This window comes from Pygocentrus nattereri, chromosome 9 (genome assembly GCF_015220715.1).
Source record: "Pygocentrus nattereri isolate fPygNat1 chromosome 9, fPygNat1.pri, whole genome shotgun sequence".
Taxonomy (NCBI): Eukaryota; Metazoa; Chordata; class Actinopteri; order Characiformes; family Serrasalmidae; genus Pygocentrus; species Pygocentrus nattereri.
This window is the reverse complement of record NC_051219.1, coordinates 13,004,497-13,022,445: the sequence shown is the minus strand read 5'-3', so window position 1 is coordinate 13,022,445 and position 17,949 is coordinate 13,004,497. Positions and strand designations below refer to the sequence as shown.

At 39.6% G+C, this 17,949-nt stretch overlaps 1 protein-coding gene across 3 annotated transcripts in view; it reads left to right on the top strand.

The window, feature by feature from the left end:
• Positions 1-17,949, top strand: part of LOC108435570 (cyclin-dependent kinase-like 5) — a 130,145-nt gene that overhangs the window by 21,571 nt on the left and 90,625 nt on the right. For all 3 annotated transcript variants that reach the window (XM_017711503.2, XM_037541296.1, XM_017711504.2), the window contains exon 3: positions 10,052-10,086. In XM_017711503.2, coding sequence (XP_017566992.1) covers positions 10,052-10,086 — 35 coding nt within the window. The remainder of the gene's footprint in view (positions 1-10,051; positions 10,087-17,949) is intronic.

Genomic DNA, 17,949 nt, shown 5'->3' with positions numbered 1-17,949 from the left:
CCCCACCTCATTCTTGTTCATCTATGCTAGAACCATTTTCTTTACATTTTGCATGAGGATATGGGCAAAAGTGTCTGGGGACCAAGCTATTTTTAACCTTCTCTATTCATCTGGTCGACCCTGATACTAATGTGGTAATGTGGAGAGAGGAGGCAAGAGAGGCTTCAGCCGGTGTTGCATCTCTGCATGAAGGTGTAGGACATGGCGGGACAGAGGGTTTTTGTATAGTTCGTCACTTCTGCCAGAACGTGTGACGCGTATATGACGTAATGTGACTAATCAGAAGGTGGGGGTGGTAGATTTTGTGGCAATTCATGCAGTTTACCTCAATAAATCAATCAGTGGAGATTGACAAAACATCAGAGAGGGCCTGCTAATTAGCCCTGCATGCTAGAGTAAATTAAAAGCACATTGAGTTGATTTTTGGACAGGCTGCTGAGCTGATGTGGGCTACATGCTTTAAGTATTCCTTTGTCACTGAGCCGCATTACATAGGATGATTTTTAATTATGACCAGGGGCGGTTTCAGCAGTCAAGGTGCAGGAAGATGATAAAATAAGTGCTCTTGGTGGAACGCCGGATTTACTGTGTGTGTGTGTGTGTGTGTGTGTGTGTGTGTGTGTGTGTGTGTGTGTGTGTGTGTGTGTGTATTTTAGCTCATGTTTTGGCAGTGATTATGGCTTACTGTGTGTTCAGCTGTCAGAGGAGCGGATTTCATTCTGTTTTTGGCCACCAGCATAACCATCTCTTTACCCCTGCACGTCTCCGCATAGCATTATTAACTCTGCTCATTAGCATACCGCTCCACACGTTTGCTGATGTTTGCATATCGCTTGATGAAGGCTAATTGTTTACTGGATGTGCTGACCGTAATTTGTGTTGGATTTAGACAGTGTTAGCTGAACTGAGCCCATGCCAAAGAATCTTTCCTGTGCACCACTCCCTCGCCTGTGTACAGTGTAAGCCTTTCATACCGGTGAAGATACACAAGCACTGATGGAATCTTTCCTCACCTTCTTAACACTGATTGTTTTGCCCACATATGTAACCAGACAGGTCTGGGAATGATGTTTATGTTCTCGTTATTCTTTGTCTGTGGTGACGAGAAGCTGTAAGAGAAAGTTAACTCTTAGGAGTCTGGAGCTGTATTAAAGAAACGTACTATCTTCCGTCCTCAGTTAAGATCTTGATCTGAGGTCAAGATAAGATTTTTCATCAGTTTGTATTACAGACAAAAATCTGATCTTAATTTAGGAAACATATTTAAGTTCACCGCACTTTATTGTTAGGAACTACTTATCGAGATTGGTCAAATTTAGAAATGACATATTTAGGTTCATAATCAGTTGTTATGTCTGTTAACATGCAACCAACAACGTGTGCACAGCTAAAACATAAACATGTAATCAAAAAAACATTAAAACATAAAAGTTAGTTAGCTAGACAATCACCATATACCACAGTGTTGCATCACCTCTTCTTTTGACAACTCTCTGTGTTTGTGAACTGAGGAGATTGCTGTAGTTTTAAAAGTGAAATGTTTTCCGATAATTGCTTTATATAGAATTTCAGGTGCTCAACAGTTCTGGTTTTCCTTCGTTCAGCATTAATGGTGCCTTCACAGATATGTACGTTACCCATGACATGTGCACTAATGGCCCTCCCAGGATGCACCTTTAATAATGTAATTAAAGTGCATCCAACTATAAGGGCAGCAGGGTCCTCAAGACCTTGATCCATTGTTAATAACTGTCCTCTACTTAAGGTGAACTCTTCTGTGCAAAATAAAGCACATGTCTTTTTTGAAGGTATAAAAGCTAATATAACATTTATGAAACTGATGTACATGTGTTATTAATGTTTTAAACACAGTGGATAGTGTTCTTTAACTCTCAAAAGCCTAGAGACTGGTTGTTTCTGGTTCCTGTTCATATATGGTTTCTTCTTTGCATGCTGGAGTTTTAACTTGCATTTATGGATGCAGTGACAAACTGTGTTCTTGGTTTTCAGAAGTTTTTCTGAGCCCATGCAGTGATTTCCACTACATGTTCTCATGTCCGTTTTTAATGCAGTGCCTCTTGAAGGCCCAGATTATGGCCAGCCAGTGATGGTTTTCTCTTTTTATACCAGTCATGTTACTGACCTGTTGCCAGTTAACCACCAGGTGTTTTTTTAGCATTACACAACTTTACAGTCTTTTGTTGCCAACTTTTTTTAAACATGTTGCTGGCATCAAATTTAAAATGGGCATATCTTTTTCAAAAAACTATAACATTTCTCAGTTTCAGCATTTGATATGTTGTCTTTGTACTATTGTCAGTTAAATATGGAATATAAATGATTTGCACGTTGTTACATTCAGATTTTTTTTTTATATTTTATTTGGAAATGAGGTTGTGATTATAGTTATATAATTATGCACAACTTGTACCATCTAGCTTTAATTTATGAGCCATGTTAGCATCATTGGGTGAGGTATTTCTTTATAGAAATGGGCCTGTAGCACACAGACACTGACACGCCTCTTCATCACAATCCCAGAGCGGCTTCAGAAATGTCGCTTCTCTTTAACTAATTGGACAGCGCGAAGTGTCATGAGTGCCACCCTCCCAGCCACCCTGCTGACCGGCAGAGAGATGCTAACATGCTAGCATGAGCGGTCATTCACTGTTCATGCTGCATTTATGTGGGGAGATGGGCAGTGCGCTCAGGCAAACTAATCACATCTCTTGATCTCCCAGCAGGACACACACGCTGTGTATGTGTGTGTGTGTTTGTGTGTGTGTGTGTGTGTGTGTGTGTGTGTGTGTGTGTGTGTGCGTGTGTGTGTGCGTGTGTGTGTGTTCTGAGGGGATGACAGCCTTGCTCATCAGTGTGAGCTGATGTCTTTGAGTCACTGTGAAGAGGTCAGGCAGTGATGTGGATATGTCAGAGAGAAGAGAGCGAACCTGTCCCTGTGGCTTAACACGCATGAGCTCTCCGGCAATACAGCCATTTGAATGGCAGCACATAGTACTTTTAGTTACATTTACCTCCCAGTCAAAAATCTGGGCACACATGATTGAAGGTTTTAATAATCCCATGGACATTTAAAGGCTTATACAGAAATGCTTCAAATTAGAGATTGCAGTGATGGACTGTTCTGTATAGAAGTAGCCATGATGATGCACTACCTAGCTGCACTGTATGGATAAGGTACTAATATTGTAATTATATAAAGGATATATCATTCATAATGATTATTTATTATTCTGGTATGCATCAAAAAAGCAAATTTGAAATTGAAATTGCATATGGAAAGTTGAAACTCCGTTGTTGCCCCTCAGTCTCTTCCGAGGGCCTCCTGTTTACTCTCCTTAATGAACGGTTTCTCTGCAATGAACCATTTCAGCCATCCTGAATGACTTTGTTTACATCTCAACCATTGAACGATGCACACATTTTGAATAATCAGTGGAATTCCTCTATAAGTTAACGCTGAATATTAAAGTACTCTGTCTGCTTACAGCAGAGGTGTCCAGTCTTATCCGCAAAGGGCCGGTGTGGCTACAGGTTTTCATTTCAAACAAGCTGGAGCACACCTGATTCCACTCGTTTAATCAGTTGGTCTGAGTCTTGAAACATTTCGTCAGGTGACCTCCTGCATCGGAGTGAAAACCTCTCGCCACACTGGCCCTTTGTGGATAAGATTGGCTTAGGGGGTGTGTTGCTATAACAGAGCAGAAGTTGTAGGCTATTTCTGTGTTGTGAAGTGGTCTGATATTGCACTAAAAAACATAATTATCTGTTTGATAATAATCTCCTGGTGGATGTGCCCATATGAGTGCAACATAAGCGAGTTCCGCACCTCTTATCAAAAATCTGATTGACGCTCCACTTTTTTGCATAGAGTTCATCAAGCAAGACAGGGCTCAGTGGCAGGGTGCGCATCAGAGGTTGCTGTGTTGTTCATATGTGTGTATATGTAATGTTGCTTCTCTAGCATGTTATGTTCACTTTAATGTAAACTGTCCAGTTTAAATGGAAAAAGTGCATGAAATCACAGTGTACATGACCTATATGCTCCTGCAACTCCATCTTAAAACACCTTCCTGCATTCCTGCATTGGTGAATCAATAACAGGGTATAGTTAAAGGGCTTGTCCTACAGTTTCTTGTACATTATTGTTCTCTCTGAGGTCCACTTGTGTTTTAAAATAGTCATAACTCAATTTTACATGACTGTTTCCAACCTCTTTTATACCATAGAATTGCACAGGGTGTATTTGTTCCTGTGCCTTTGAACTGATATATGTAAATGATCTCTGTTCTGATTGGCTGCCCTGTACTGTACCCTAATCAAAATGCAGTCCAGACTATAACACTCTATAACTTCAGCAAGGACTGAACCCCTGAAGCCAATAAGACAAATAGATGTAAATGTGTTGTTTTTGTGACATCCCAGAAACAATGAATTATATAATTCATCAAAACAAACAGAAATGCTGATCTGGTACAGTGATTGGTTGGGATGCTCAATAAAAATAGTTTTTGCAGTGATGTCAGTATTGCAAAGACTGACATTGCAGTAATGATTAACAAATGATATATTGTGCAGCCCTTATTCTTGTGTGTGAATTTGTTTCCAAAATGGAAATCTTTTTTTTTTTTCAGCTATTTGTAGAAATGCTTCTTACTGTTATTCTCCAATAATATAAATAAAGAAAATCTTTGTAGTCCACTTCTGGTAGAAACCATTGTGTAGGTGCTGTGTCAGTGAGTCTCCTGTACTTTTTTTACGTACATGGCTGTCCATTGTAATGAATTAACAGATAGAGCTATGGTTACATTGGAGTACCCTTTCAAAACATTGAGCTCCCAGTAATGGATGGTGTACCTCAGTCTATTCCATATGGTAACACATGATTCCTCAAAGCTCTGCACTTTCATTATAATTTCTCATTCTTCTAGAATCCAGTGGCCTAAGAAAATGACAGGCCAATCACCAGTGTCATCATCAGTCATCATCAGTAGCCTTTTTAAGTAAGAGAACTGATGTTTCTGGGGTTCCTGTGAGTGCACCTGCTCAACGATCTGAAATGCAGTAAGGATCCTAGATTTCACAGCTGTCTGTTCCTTGGAGACTGATTTTCATCAGTTTAATTAGATTTTTTTGAGCTGAAAGTGTGAGAAACGAGACTTTAATCTGGACGTGAAAATGTGACGGTCTGCTTGTCACTGCAGTGGACATGTGCCAGCATATACCCACAGTGGGGGGAAAAAAGATAAATGGTATAAAAAAAAGTTCAATCCCTAAAGGTAATCACTTTAGGTCTACTTCTCAGTACTGAGGACTTAGAAGACCACCTGAGGTCAGGATTTAGGTCACTTTGTACTGTGCAGTGGAAGAGATTATTGCCTTGCTTTTCTCTGGGTCTTGGAGTGAGTTTGATGTAATAGCAGTGAGATTGATTTCTCTGTAGAGCAAAAGCAGCTAAAACTTAGTGAGCATGATGTCACTGTTTATCTCACTGCATGCCATGCATGGAAAGATCTCTACACTTTACCTGCAGAGATAAGCTGTAGCTGAGTAAGACATGTTTGGAATGCACCAACGCAGGACTTTTTTGCCGATATCAACGATATTTCCCATTTTTACCACTGTGAGGGTGCACACACAGGCGTGGACATCTGACGATGATGCATGGCGTCTCAGCACTGTTCACTTTCTGTGCACCGCTCAGCGTTTTGTCATTACTGTGTTAAATGGGCGGCACGGTGGCGTGGTGGGTAGCGCTATTGCCTCACAGCGAGGAGGGCCTGGGTTCGATTCCCCGGCCGGGCGGCAAGGGTCCTCTCGCATGTTCTCCCCGTGTCTGCGTGGGTTTCCTCCGGGTTCTCCGGTTTCCTCCCACAGTCCAAAGACATGCAGTCAGGCCAATTGGACATGCTAAATTGCCCCTAGGTGTGAGTGACTGTCTGTGTCTGTCTGCCCTGCGATGGATTGGCGACCTGTCCAGGGTGTATCCTGCCTTCCGCCCGAAGACTGCTGGGATAGGCTCCAGCATCCCCCCGCGACCCTGACGGAGAAGCGGCTTAGAAAATGGATGGATGGATGGATGGATGGATGTGTTAAATGAAACTCAGAGAAAGACCTTTAAAAGGTGTGGTAAACCACATGTGGCTTGACATTTACACCAGGAAAGGCTGCCAAACTAAAATCGCATGTCTATAGGATTTATGGATATGGAAATGTTATGTTAGTGTTAAGCTACTTGCAATAAGCTAAAATATACTGAAATCACTTCATGTCGAGTGAAAATTGGGGGCCTGTCCACAAAACAATGACAGATGAACACTGACAGGTAAGAAAGGTTAAAACCAGTATGGACATTTTGCAGCGACACATGGCGGCACTGGGTGACTTTCAGCACTGTTGAATTTCTGTGAGTGCCCCAGTGAACCACTCGGCATTTTGTCATCACTGCATTAAATTAACCGTTAAAATCCCAGGACTATTACATACTGAGGGTTAGCATTCAGTAACTACAGAGACTTCAATGCAAACTGGCTGAGCTATTCTTATATTATAGAAGTGTGTAATAAAACTTTGGGCCAGCTGGTGGATGCTGGCCATTTAAGGGGTTAAACCTGGAACTAGACCACAAAAAGCCATAATCGATGATTTGTGGCTTGAAGTTCACATCAAGAAGGGCAGCAACATCTGGTAACATCTGTTGAAAAGTTCCACATTGCTGATGTTTTCACTCTGCGGTATGAGAGTTTGATTATATATACATGAGTGAACTGTGATGTAATTATTGGCTTTCATTCAGATATGAAACAGATAATAATCATCGTTTTCCCATTTTTTCGACATTGCCAACAATATATCCTACACCTCTAATAGTTACCTCTTTAGACCTGCCTTGGTGCTTGCACTGAGTTGTCTGCGGGGCCTATATTAACCCTTAGAAATCCTGCTACATTTTAAAAAAAGTTCTATGAGCGATTCCATTGCCTAAGGAGCTATGTTTGTAAATGAAATGCGTGAGTGTGATGAGCCTTTATGATTTAAATATAAGTTACAAAAAACTTAGCAATAATGTAAATAATCATTTTTCTCTGCTAAACATCAATTTCAATTTCAAATTTAATAATAATAAAATATTTCCTCTACTTACAAACACAAATCTACCTCTTCAACAGAATTTATTTGCTTTTTTCAGTGAAATTTAGGACAATAATTATTACCAAATTACACCATATATTTGCATGTACAGTGCAAAGGTTTTAGGCACCTTAGAAAATTTGACAGTTTGTTCATTTTCTAAACTTCACTTCAAAGCCCAGTTTTAATTGTAATTATCATCCAGTAACTATTTTAGCTAATCAATGCTTTTATGCTAAATCAAGTGTGCTGGTGATGGAATTTGACAAATCCATGCGAGAGCTGGGGGCATCATGGAGAAACCTGGAACCAACCTTTGTTCTCTGCGAAAATAAGAAATTCTTGTTACTTTTTACTGTTTGTTTGCATCTGTTTTGATAATAAATGCTGTTTCTACAAGCACCCACACACTTATAGCTAAGAAGAATTGTTTTAAATAATTTGCTCAGGTGCCTAAGACTTTTGCACACTACTCTGTATTGCAAATACTGCAGTGAAAAGTCTCAAACGGTTTCTTTTTAGATCCTCTTGTGGTTTGTCTTTGTCTGGCCTGTCTCTTTCCACTGGTACTCATTCTTTGTCCAGTCCCCTGGTTTTGCCCTGCATGTTGAGTTTGATCTGCCTTTGATGAATTCAATTTGCAGGTTATCTCTTGCTTTGTGTGTGTGCCAGCACTGATCTTTACTCAGTGTCCTCCTGAGGAGCTTGCAGTGCTCTCAGCTCCTCAGGGAGTTTCGATTTGTGCCACAGATAACACTGATAGCATCTCTCCTGCCAAACTCACCAGTGCCTACTGTGCCCCACTTACACACAGATACACACACTCTTAGACAGACTGTTACACACACACACACAGTACTGCTGAATTCCATATGGATATGTGAAGGTCATATGTACAATGTTTATGACACCTGAATCAGGGACGTTCAGTTAAAACCAGCACCCACTCATTTGACTCACCTTTTGTTTTGATTCACACAGTGCTGTAATGAATGCTGAGACAGTGTCCTTAAGCAGGTTCCCCAGAGAACTGTTTCACTTTGTTTACCTGAATGGCACATTTGCTTGCCAGAGGTGACACAGAGCAAATGAACTCAGCGTTCTCACTCAGTGAACAATCAATCGATTTGTTCAACCGAGACAACACATCTCCTCACAATTCATTCATTGTGAGGACTGTGTGTATGTTTGGTCATGTATTTAGCTATTTGTGGGAACCAAATGCCCATACAAAGTAAAAACATGCTGGAAATATTTTACCATTTGTTCTGTTTATTTATCAGCGGGCAATGTATTTTCTCATGATATCCATAGGGTGAACAGTTGTAATCACCAACAGCCAACGACAGACCATACTTCATTTTTTCAGTGTCTGAAAAAAAGGCAGAAACCATATGTTTTACAGAAAATGAAGAACTAAATATAATATTCAGTTGCTCAGTCTGCCTTTATACAGGACCCACTAAAGCTCAGCTTGCTGATGTCACTTGGTCATTTTAAACCTCTGCTCTCTAACCACCTCCACTCTGCCTGCAACTGTTTTACCTCACTTTTTACCTGATTATTTTATTATTTACTTGTTGTTTTATCTATTATTATTCATATTCTTATTTTAATTATAATTGTTTTATTAATATTTGTTGTTTTAATAAATTTGTTTATTAGTATTTTTTTCTTCCTTGTTTTATTTTGACTTGATTTTATTAACCTTTCCATCTTATGTATGTTTTAATCTCTGTTTTATTATTTTTATTACATTTTTATGTATTATTATTATTATTATTAATGTTTCACTTTTTATATTTACCTGGTCTGAGTCTTCATTTATTAAATTTACTTTTATCATTTGATATGTTCTCACACATTATCAGTCCCTTACTCTGTATTAACTCGGCAACATTGTAATTGAGGGGCACCCTCAATGTTCTCTGAGACTAAATAAAGGTTGATTGTTTTTTTGATTGATTGATTGATTGATTAGCAAATGTCCTTCTTTTTGTTCATTTCCTTTTTTTTAGTAAGGGCTTCTTAAGAGCTACACATCTTTTCAGACTCATAGTGCTGAGCTGTCTTCTCACAGAGGAAGGATGGACAGAAATACTTGTGGATTTTTTTTCATGTAATGTTTATCTGATGGGGAACGTTTTTGGTGGTCTACCAGGACTTACAGGTGATTATTTGGAGTCCTGTTTTCTCTATTTCTCTATATATTTTAATCAACTCCAGGTTTGGAAACTCTTGTATATGTTGTATATATACAGTTAATAGTTTTGACACCTCTTTAAAGCCATTGAAAAGCTGCACTTGAATGAGAGGACTATGACTGCTGATTCTATCATAGCAACATAAAACACACAAACAGCTGGGCTTCAACCTGGAATCCTAGAGAGTCAAACCAGAACAATTTGTTAACACATTTCACTAATGTTTACTTGTCATTGTCAGATTTATATATTTTGATACACTGGAAACATCTAACAATCTATTTCACTTTATTTCCCTTTGACATGAATGCACCCAGAATTATTGAAAGCACTGTTGGGACATTTCTCCATGCTCCCTGTGAGAAAAAACACGCACATTTCAGGTTTTATTAGAATTAAAACTGAAAGAGGTCAGAGCTGATCTTTTGGATTATGAAGTTAAGCTCAGCATTGGTTAGCTGCAGTTGATGGCAGCATTTAGGGACAGTCAAGGACGTGGAAAGACCCCATAAAGACAAAAATACAAACTTTATGTGTGTACTTGACAGACGTGAAGGAGAAACTCACCTCTGATGACGGTTATGTGGGTGATTTAATAAGCAACTGATATAATACAGTGATAACTGTCACTATGAACTGACAGTTGCAGTTTTTCTCATCTCTCTCTCTCTCTCTCTCTCTCTCTCTCTCTAATGCAGGAGCATATGGCGTCGTGCTCAAGTGCAGGCACAAGGTAAGACATGACAAACTCTTTGGCTGTTTGTCTCAATCGTGACTATAATATTAGTTTCAAACATCTTGCGTGGGCCCTTTACTAGCATGACTAGTGCAGCTGCTTACCCATGGCTTTAACGTGTTTCGTGTCCGGATAGTTTCTGGATGTACTTTGGCCAGGTTCCGTTTACACGCTTCACTAATATGCACCCCAGTTCCAACAAGATCAGACTTTACTTTTCCGCTTAAAAGCGCTACAGCACATGTTGTTTCTGTTAGACTTCTATTTCTTTAGACTTCTATTACTTCTGCCTTTTTCCCCCGTTGTGATACGAATAGCTTCAGTTTCAGAACTCCAGCCTTGTGTATCCTCCATCTTACATTTTCTTCTTTATCTTCTTACCTGCTCGTCGGCACTCTGCACTCACATTTCTGCTTACCTATTTATATGCAGATATAGGAAATGCTTTCCATTTGAACTTGTGTTAAATGTGGCCAAGCTCTGTCTCTGACCATCACTGGTGTAAGGAGCCTCTTTGAGTCCCGGTTGGGCTCTGAGACAGCGAAAGTGTTTTTTGCCAACAAAAATTTGCCAGCAAAATGACATACATTTCTGTGGAGTTTGCCACAACGAATGGTTTCGGTTGCAGTTTTCTTTGAAGCAACTGTTTGTGGAGTTCAACTTTAGGAAATTTTGTCACACGAAATTGCAGCATCGTCCAATAGCGCAGCTGTTCTGGCTGTGCTGACCTCTGAAGGTGTGGTCCTTTTTATAGCAGCTGTGAAGGTGTAAAATGGATGATGCTACTGTTTATATTCCCAACCAGCTACAAATTAACACATAGAAGGCAGGCAGCAGGGTAACCAGTTAGTCAAGAGACTGAATTAGGTGTGTATGTCGTCTTCACTTGCTAAAGGTGCTGATCTCCTGGTCTCATCTTGGTCATGTCTTTTTCACAGTGCCACACACAGTAGAATTTTCAAGTGTAGCTGCAGCATTAATCAAAGCTATGAAGGAACTAGTTTGTTACGGCAGTTTAACACTGCCGCTGTTTACTGGTGAAATTGATGGCCTACATTCACTCAACTGTGAATGTGGGTCATTTAGGGATAATACGGCTGATTTAACCAAGTTTGAGCCTTGATGGAGAGTAGCGACCGATAAGCTGACCTATATCTGTTACTTGCGGGAAAGCAGGATGGATGCACACCTGTGTGTGTGGACTGCGACATTTGCTTTTGGAAAATGGGGCCAGGCATCAGCGCCCGCCACTACCACCACCAAGTATTGCGCACGGTTCCTGTATAAGCTTGGGTTGAATTTGAAGAAATCAGCTGTTGCATCACATTTCATCCAAATAAATACATTTTTTGTTTAATAGCCGTCATTTACCATAGATTTTGGCTACTATTAAGATGAAATAATGTGTTTAATCTGCTCCTGGAATTCTGTTATAGTTACGTCACTTGTTATAGTTATAGTCACTTGGAAGGAGTGTTGTGATGGGTGGAATTCAAATCAACGCATAGTTAAACCAATCATAAAGAAGAAGGCAGTAAAACTTTCTTTTAATAGTGTTGATTTTAATATAAGTAGATTCAGTAGACCAAAAAGTCAAGTTAAGCATCTCTGTTGTCATGCAGCAAATGGGTAATATACATGTATTAGAATAGTTCACACGTGATAGATGTGGATTCTTATGCAGTGATACGAGCCGTTTGTCTGATGTTAAAAATGTAGGTTGGCCCATGCCTGTATGGACAGATGAGCATCTTCTCTGGTCCTAAGCCACCGTGCTGTTGTCTGAATTCTATTCTAGATTTGTTGTGCTCATGAAATGTGACATCCTCTCACCAAGCCTCATGGCATCATGTTGACATGAGAGCTTATCATAGTGGCAGAATGCCAGAAACAGGAATGCTGTATTATTTTGATTTCTTTTTTTAGTATCTGAGCCTGTTGGTGGCTCTGTCCTTGTGACGGTGCAGCCTGTGTTCTTAAAATGACATTTTGGGCATCTATGTAGTGCTTTAGCACAGAATCTGAAAGACTGGACAGGGATCCAGCTGGGAAAATACAGATCTCAGGTCACCACTGATTCTCTGGGGTTATATCATAGAGCGAAATAAGTAGTGTTAACACATGAAAGAAATAGTTTGGCAAAAATTATTTTAAAAATGCAATCAATCAGCAAAGGCATGTTTGTTGATTGACTGTATTTGGAGTAAGTGGAAATAGCAGTAGTTAGATTTATCGAACTATTCCCTTTAGTCTGAGGCATTTGACTGGTTTGTCTACATTAGCGTCAGTATAAAAAGCGCTAGGTTCAAAATCACCTTTAAAAGCAAGGTCTACCTTCAGAGTGCTAACACAGGGCGTGTAAGTCTATGAATAACCGCACTGTAGCCACGGGCAGTGCGCTCAGTCCCAGCGCCCCACGGCTCTTAGCTGCCGGGCGGAGCAGATGGCCTTGGTGGAATCTGCTCCAACTCCATTCTGTTAACATTGGACTGTACCCCAGCCCTCAGCACAATGCTGGAGGGACCTGTTGGCTGTATACTGTATTTGGACCATCTGGCCGTATCATTGCATTTTTACTGTGGGCATCAGCAGGTCATGTGTTTTTTTTGTCCTGTTTTCGTCAACAAAGCTGATTATGTCACCTGCTTGTGCTGTTCATGTTTGCACTCATGCTTGTGGGCTTATTATAGGCCATTCATAGGAAAAGCAAGCATGCTAGGTTTACAAAGCTATAATGTTATGGCTGGAAGCACGTTTACATTTTAAAGATATTTTTAAATCATTAATACAAATTTTATTTTTGTAGGTTTATATGACTGACAAAAGCTCAGGTTTTGAGTGAGCTGGTACGTGCAGGAGATTCATGGTGCATCGTTCACTCCGAATTTGTTATGATTTCCAAAGCAGGTAGCCTATGGACCACTCTGCTACAGAAATACAAGATGAATCAATGTTTTTTATTGGTTTTTAAAGGTCTGTATGTGACACGATGGAAGCGGTTATGTGTTTGATGCTCTAAAATTTGCCATTGATCTGTTTTTTATTGATTGTTACTACAGAAACAGCTTCGCAAACTGCTCAGACAGGTTTTACAATCAGGTTTTCCTAAACTTAAGCTGATATCTCACCAGAAGCAGTGCAGCATGCACAATCAGATGATACACACTAGGGCTGCAACAAACGACTAATTTGGTAGTTGAATAATCTATAGATTACTCAAATGAATAGTCAATTATTCGGATTATGCATCACTGCATTTTCAAATAACTTTTATATAGCTATTAGCTCTTAAATTTAGCTTGAGGTTGTTTTATGCATTTGCTAACTAACAATAAAGACAATATAAATGAATAACATTCAAGAATTCGCCGTTTTAATGAACTTTGCTGCTTCTTCAAAGGATAAACAAAACTCCAGTATATTTTTCCTGTCAGAAGTTTAGACCAAGTCCTTTCCTGACCAAGTAAATAGAAAAATCTGTCTAAATTTAAAATGTAAATATAAACCATGCAGTCTGTGCTGTGTGCATTCTGCTGTCTGTCTCCACTTTGCTGCAACTGAATTTTACAATCACAGGTCTTTATTAAAACGGAGGAAATTCAGCATCTCCATTAATGATTCAAGAGAACCTGCATTTCGAAATAGAAGTTTTACAGCTGAGTTTATAACATGACATTAGCATTAGCTAACTAGCTCGATAGCACAGCTATCGCCACGTCCCAAACCACACACTCCTGTATTTCACACACTACACTAATGAGTGCACTTCTAATCGTATATGCGATATTTCTACACACTAGTCAGTGAGCTATAATGCGGTTTGTGGTGCAACTTATCTTACCGAGATTAATCTTCTTCATCCAGTGAGTCGACGTCTCCTCTCAGATGTTCCAGCATGGAGGAGGTCGGCTTTACAAATAGCACTACTGACCACGTTTTTTTCTGAGTTTAGCGTGAAATTCTCCCACACTTTTGAGCATTTCGTTCTTGAGGCTGCCATCGCACTGTTGTTAAGGCTCCAGTGAGAGGTAACGTCAAAACGTTCCCAGTGAGCGTGAGAAACACACGTAATGGCATCACCAATGAATCGACTGTTAAATTGGTTGCTAATTTGTTCGTTGATTTCACTGATTTGACTAAGTCGAATAATCGTTACACCCCTAATACACACCAGAAGCAACACACACATTCAGAGGCGAGAGCGGTTTCTGTTTGCATTGCATTTTCACGCACTATAAATCTTTACTGTCCGTTTGTTTCCTAAATACTCTACGTAGAAGACATTTGAGCATAACTATAAAAAGATGGTCATCAATAAAAAGCTGACGTGTTGCCGTGACTGTTGCCGGCTTCTTAACTGTTTGATGTATAGCTGTATGGTCATTTTGCTGTTTCTGCAGTGCTTCAAAATCTAGAGAATCATTGCTCTTTATCTGTTGGTTAGGAGGAAGAAGAGGCATAGATGGACGAGGGTTCACATGTGGGTTAATATTTCCCAGCATAAGGGAAATTCTAACAGCTTGTGAAAGAGTTAAAACTGTTTATTAGTCTTTGTGCATTTTTGTAATTCATGCTCATTACCAGTGCGGTGCTGTGTTACACACATCTGTGGTGAAAGGCTACATTAATATAAGAACATATAGTGAATGATTACCGTGTCTGGTGTGGGCTTTAGGTAAGAACAGAAGACCTGTTGACTCCAAACTGGCTTATAGTAGAATCTAATAGGCAGTTGCTGAATTTAATGAATAAACATTTGAAATATGTAACCACGTAATGCAAAATTAAAACAACTCTTAACAGTACAGGTCTGGGTCAGTTAGCAGGTTAAGACTTGAGTGCAGCATAATTTTCATGCAAGTTGAAAGTTCTAAAGAACAAAAACAAAGTTGCGTGCAACACAGTTGTTGCACTAGTGAGACAAGTTTTTGATGCACTGTATCCTTTTTGCTATATGATATAATGAATATATTTGCAGCATTCATTGTCATTATTTCCGTCTGTCATTGTCGTTATTTTTTCTGTCTCTACATATTTGTCCCTGTTTAGGGTTCTTTCCTGTATATTTGAGGTTTTTTATCTGTTCTGTGTGTGTTAGGTCTTCAAAGCTCACGCTTAGGTAGCCATTATAGTTCACTTGATGTATCAGTCATCCTGTTCTAGATGCCCAACAAGTTCATCTGTTTCCACTTGTTTAATAGTTTTCCTTCTGTGGAATCTGAGCACGGTGTAAAGCCATCTGTTTTGTTTTATTATTATTATTCTGGTGAAAGCAGTGGCTTCAAAGTTTGTCATTTAGCAGGATCACTTTATGCACTTCTTGCATTTTTGTTGGCTATTTCATAAAACTTGTTTCACAAGTTTCAGGTGAGTTGCAGGATGCTCATCATTGCGCAAGTCATGTGTAATTTAGTTTTCTTTAGGTTTCAAGGAGCTAAAGTTGCAGAGTTTCACTGTGTGAAGCCAGCCTTAGGATGCAACAGACACACGAGAACATAACCATTCTTATGTTTTACTTTCAAATATGAGAACAAAGTTAAAAAGGTGGGTTTTGTGTGAGTGGGTTTTCTTTTTCTAGTCAAAGTACATGGAAACGAGTCGAAATGAATGTGGTAATCGACAGATGTTTCGGATGGGTATTTTGCCATGCTTTTATTTACTCCCTCCATTGCATCTGACTATGTCTCTTATTAGAAACGATCGGTCCTTATGTCTGTTTTCCAGACACAGCTGTCAGAGCTTCATATAAAATAAGACTTTGATGTATTGGCCTGAAATGGGCTTGTAGGATGTGTTGTATTTTATGGCTGAGCTCACCGGATCTCAGAAACCTTGTAGACAGGCTAAATTAATAAAGGCGTAGACAGCTCAGAAAGTGTTCTCTGACAAGACGTACAGTCTATATTTAATAGGTGTGTCCTCTTTTTTTTGGTCCATTAAAGTGACGTACTGTGTTTTTCCTTTAAGAGCTATTCAGAGTGAATGGGGACTCGTCCCCGAGTAGCAGAATGGTGCTATTAGCTTGAGTCAAAGGTCACCTTGGAGGCTGTGAGCTGAAACTAAAGAATGAACAGTGAAACAGTGGCAGTTATAAGTGGAAAGATGAAGTTTTTACGTGAAGACGTAAACGAAGTCAGAATTGTTTACACAGGTTTTGTTTGTTTTGTTCATGGGAAAATGAGTTTGTAGCACTTTTAACTAAATCTCTTTACATTAATATTTTCCTTTTAAACTTTAAACTTTAATACTTTTCAGGCCACATACCTCTAACTGTGACCTCTGGTTCCTGTTGCAACCACTGTAGAGAAATCCCAGTTTGTAAGTTTCTCTGTAGTGCACTGTTTCACATCAAACCAGTCTGAGTGATAAAAATTCACAGAAATTTAGAAGAATCCTTAGAATTTCCCTTAAAGAACTGTCAGTTTTCTTTCTCAGCAAATTGGCAGTGGTTAGTTAGTTGTTTGCATGATGCTAATGTACATATTTTACTGCTCTCTCTTACAGTAACAGCCTGATGGTCAATTCTGGGTATTTTTAAAAGGCTACCTACTTTGTATTTTTTCCAGAAAAGTATTTTAGAATATTTTCAAAGCCCATACACGGCTTCTTGTTGTTGAATTAAGGCTGTTTTTATTACTTGGCCCTTCTTAAAAACTGCTTCCTCAGTTAATCTTCAGAATAATCAGTAGATTCCTGGATGACTAATATTAGTAATAGTAATAATAGTGATAGCTGCACTGCGCACATTTAGCAGCAGTAAATGTGTGCTAACAGAATGTTACTGTTTGCATGTGTGTACTGATGTGTGAATGTGCGTGCATTGTGCGTGTGAACCCTATAGAAAGAGGTTGGGGAGCTTGCTGTCTGGGTAAAAAGAGCCTGGGTGCATCCGAGCCTGTAATTACTGAGCTTTATAATTCACACACTGACTGATCCACAGCCAACAGCGCAAACAGCTGCGCACAACAGGGCTTTCCATTCCAAACCAACACCACCGGGGGCCTTATTCACCCACCCGAATCACAGAAAAGCACCTATTGCTACATCTATATTCATGGCATCTGAATGATGTTGCTGAGATTGGAGCAGCATTTTTGGCACCAAAAGTCATCAACAAACATTGAACGTTCCTGCTGTCGTCAAATGGTAGCAGCTGATGTTCCTATTGAGCCTGCAGTCTGAGTTCATCTAGGTCTATTCAGTAGGTAATAGAACATCAGCATCAGTAGTGCTTCTGATTAAGGGTGAGCAAAAGGATGATGTGTTGTCATTATTTTTTAATGAATTGCATCACAATAAATTTATCTGAGTATAGATGTTGTAGATAGATATTGTCAGTGTATGGTAATATTCTATACTGCATAGTAACAAGTAACTGATTGGTCAAATCAATGTCCACATGAATGCCCGGACCCATAGTTTCGCATAGAGCATCATCAGCAGCTTCTCTTCTTCCCATAATGTGTCCTAATGCCACCACTTCAACAGGTAAATGCCATGTACCCTGCCGCCCACATGGTGTAAAAAGAAACTGGACTTGATGAACCAGATGACTTTCTTCCATTGCTTCAAATTTCAATTCCAATGCTCATATGTAAGTGCTTTTGTCTGTGGACACATTTTCAGCATACACAGCAGGGTGCACTGCATTGCCCTTGCACATTAATGAGCCTTGGGTGCCCAACACCCTGTCACTTGTACATGGTTTATCCTTCCTTGGATCACTGCTGCTAGGTAATCACCACTGTTGACCTGAAGCATCCCTCAAGCCTTGCTGTTTCAGAGATGCTCCACCCCAGTCATTTGGCCATAACAATTTAGTCCTGGTCAAAGTCACTCAGGTCTTCAAGCCTGTCCTTT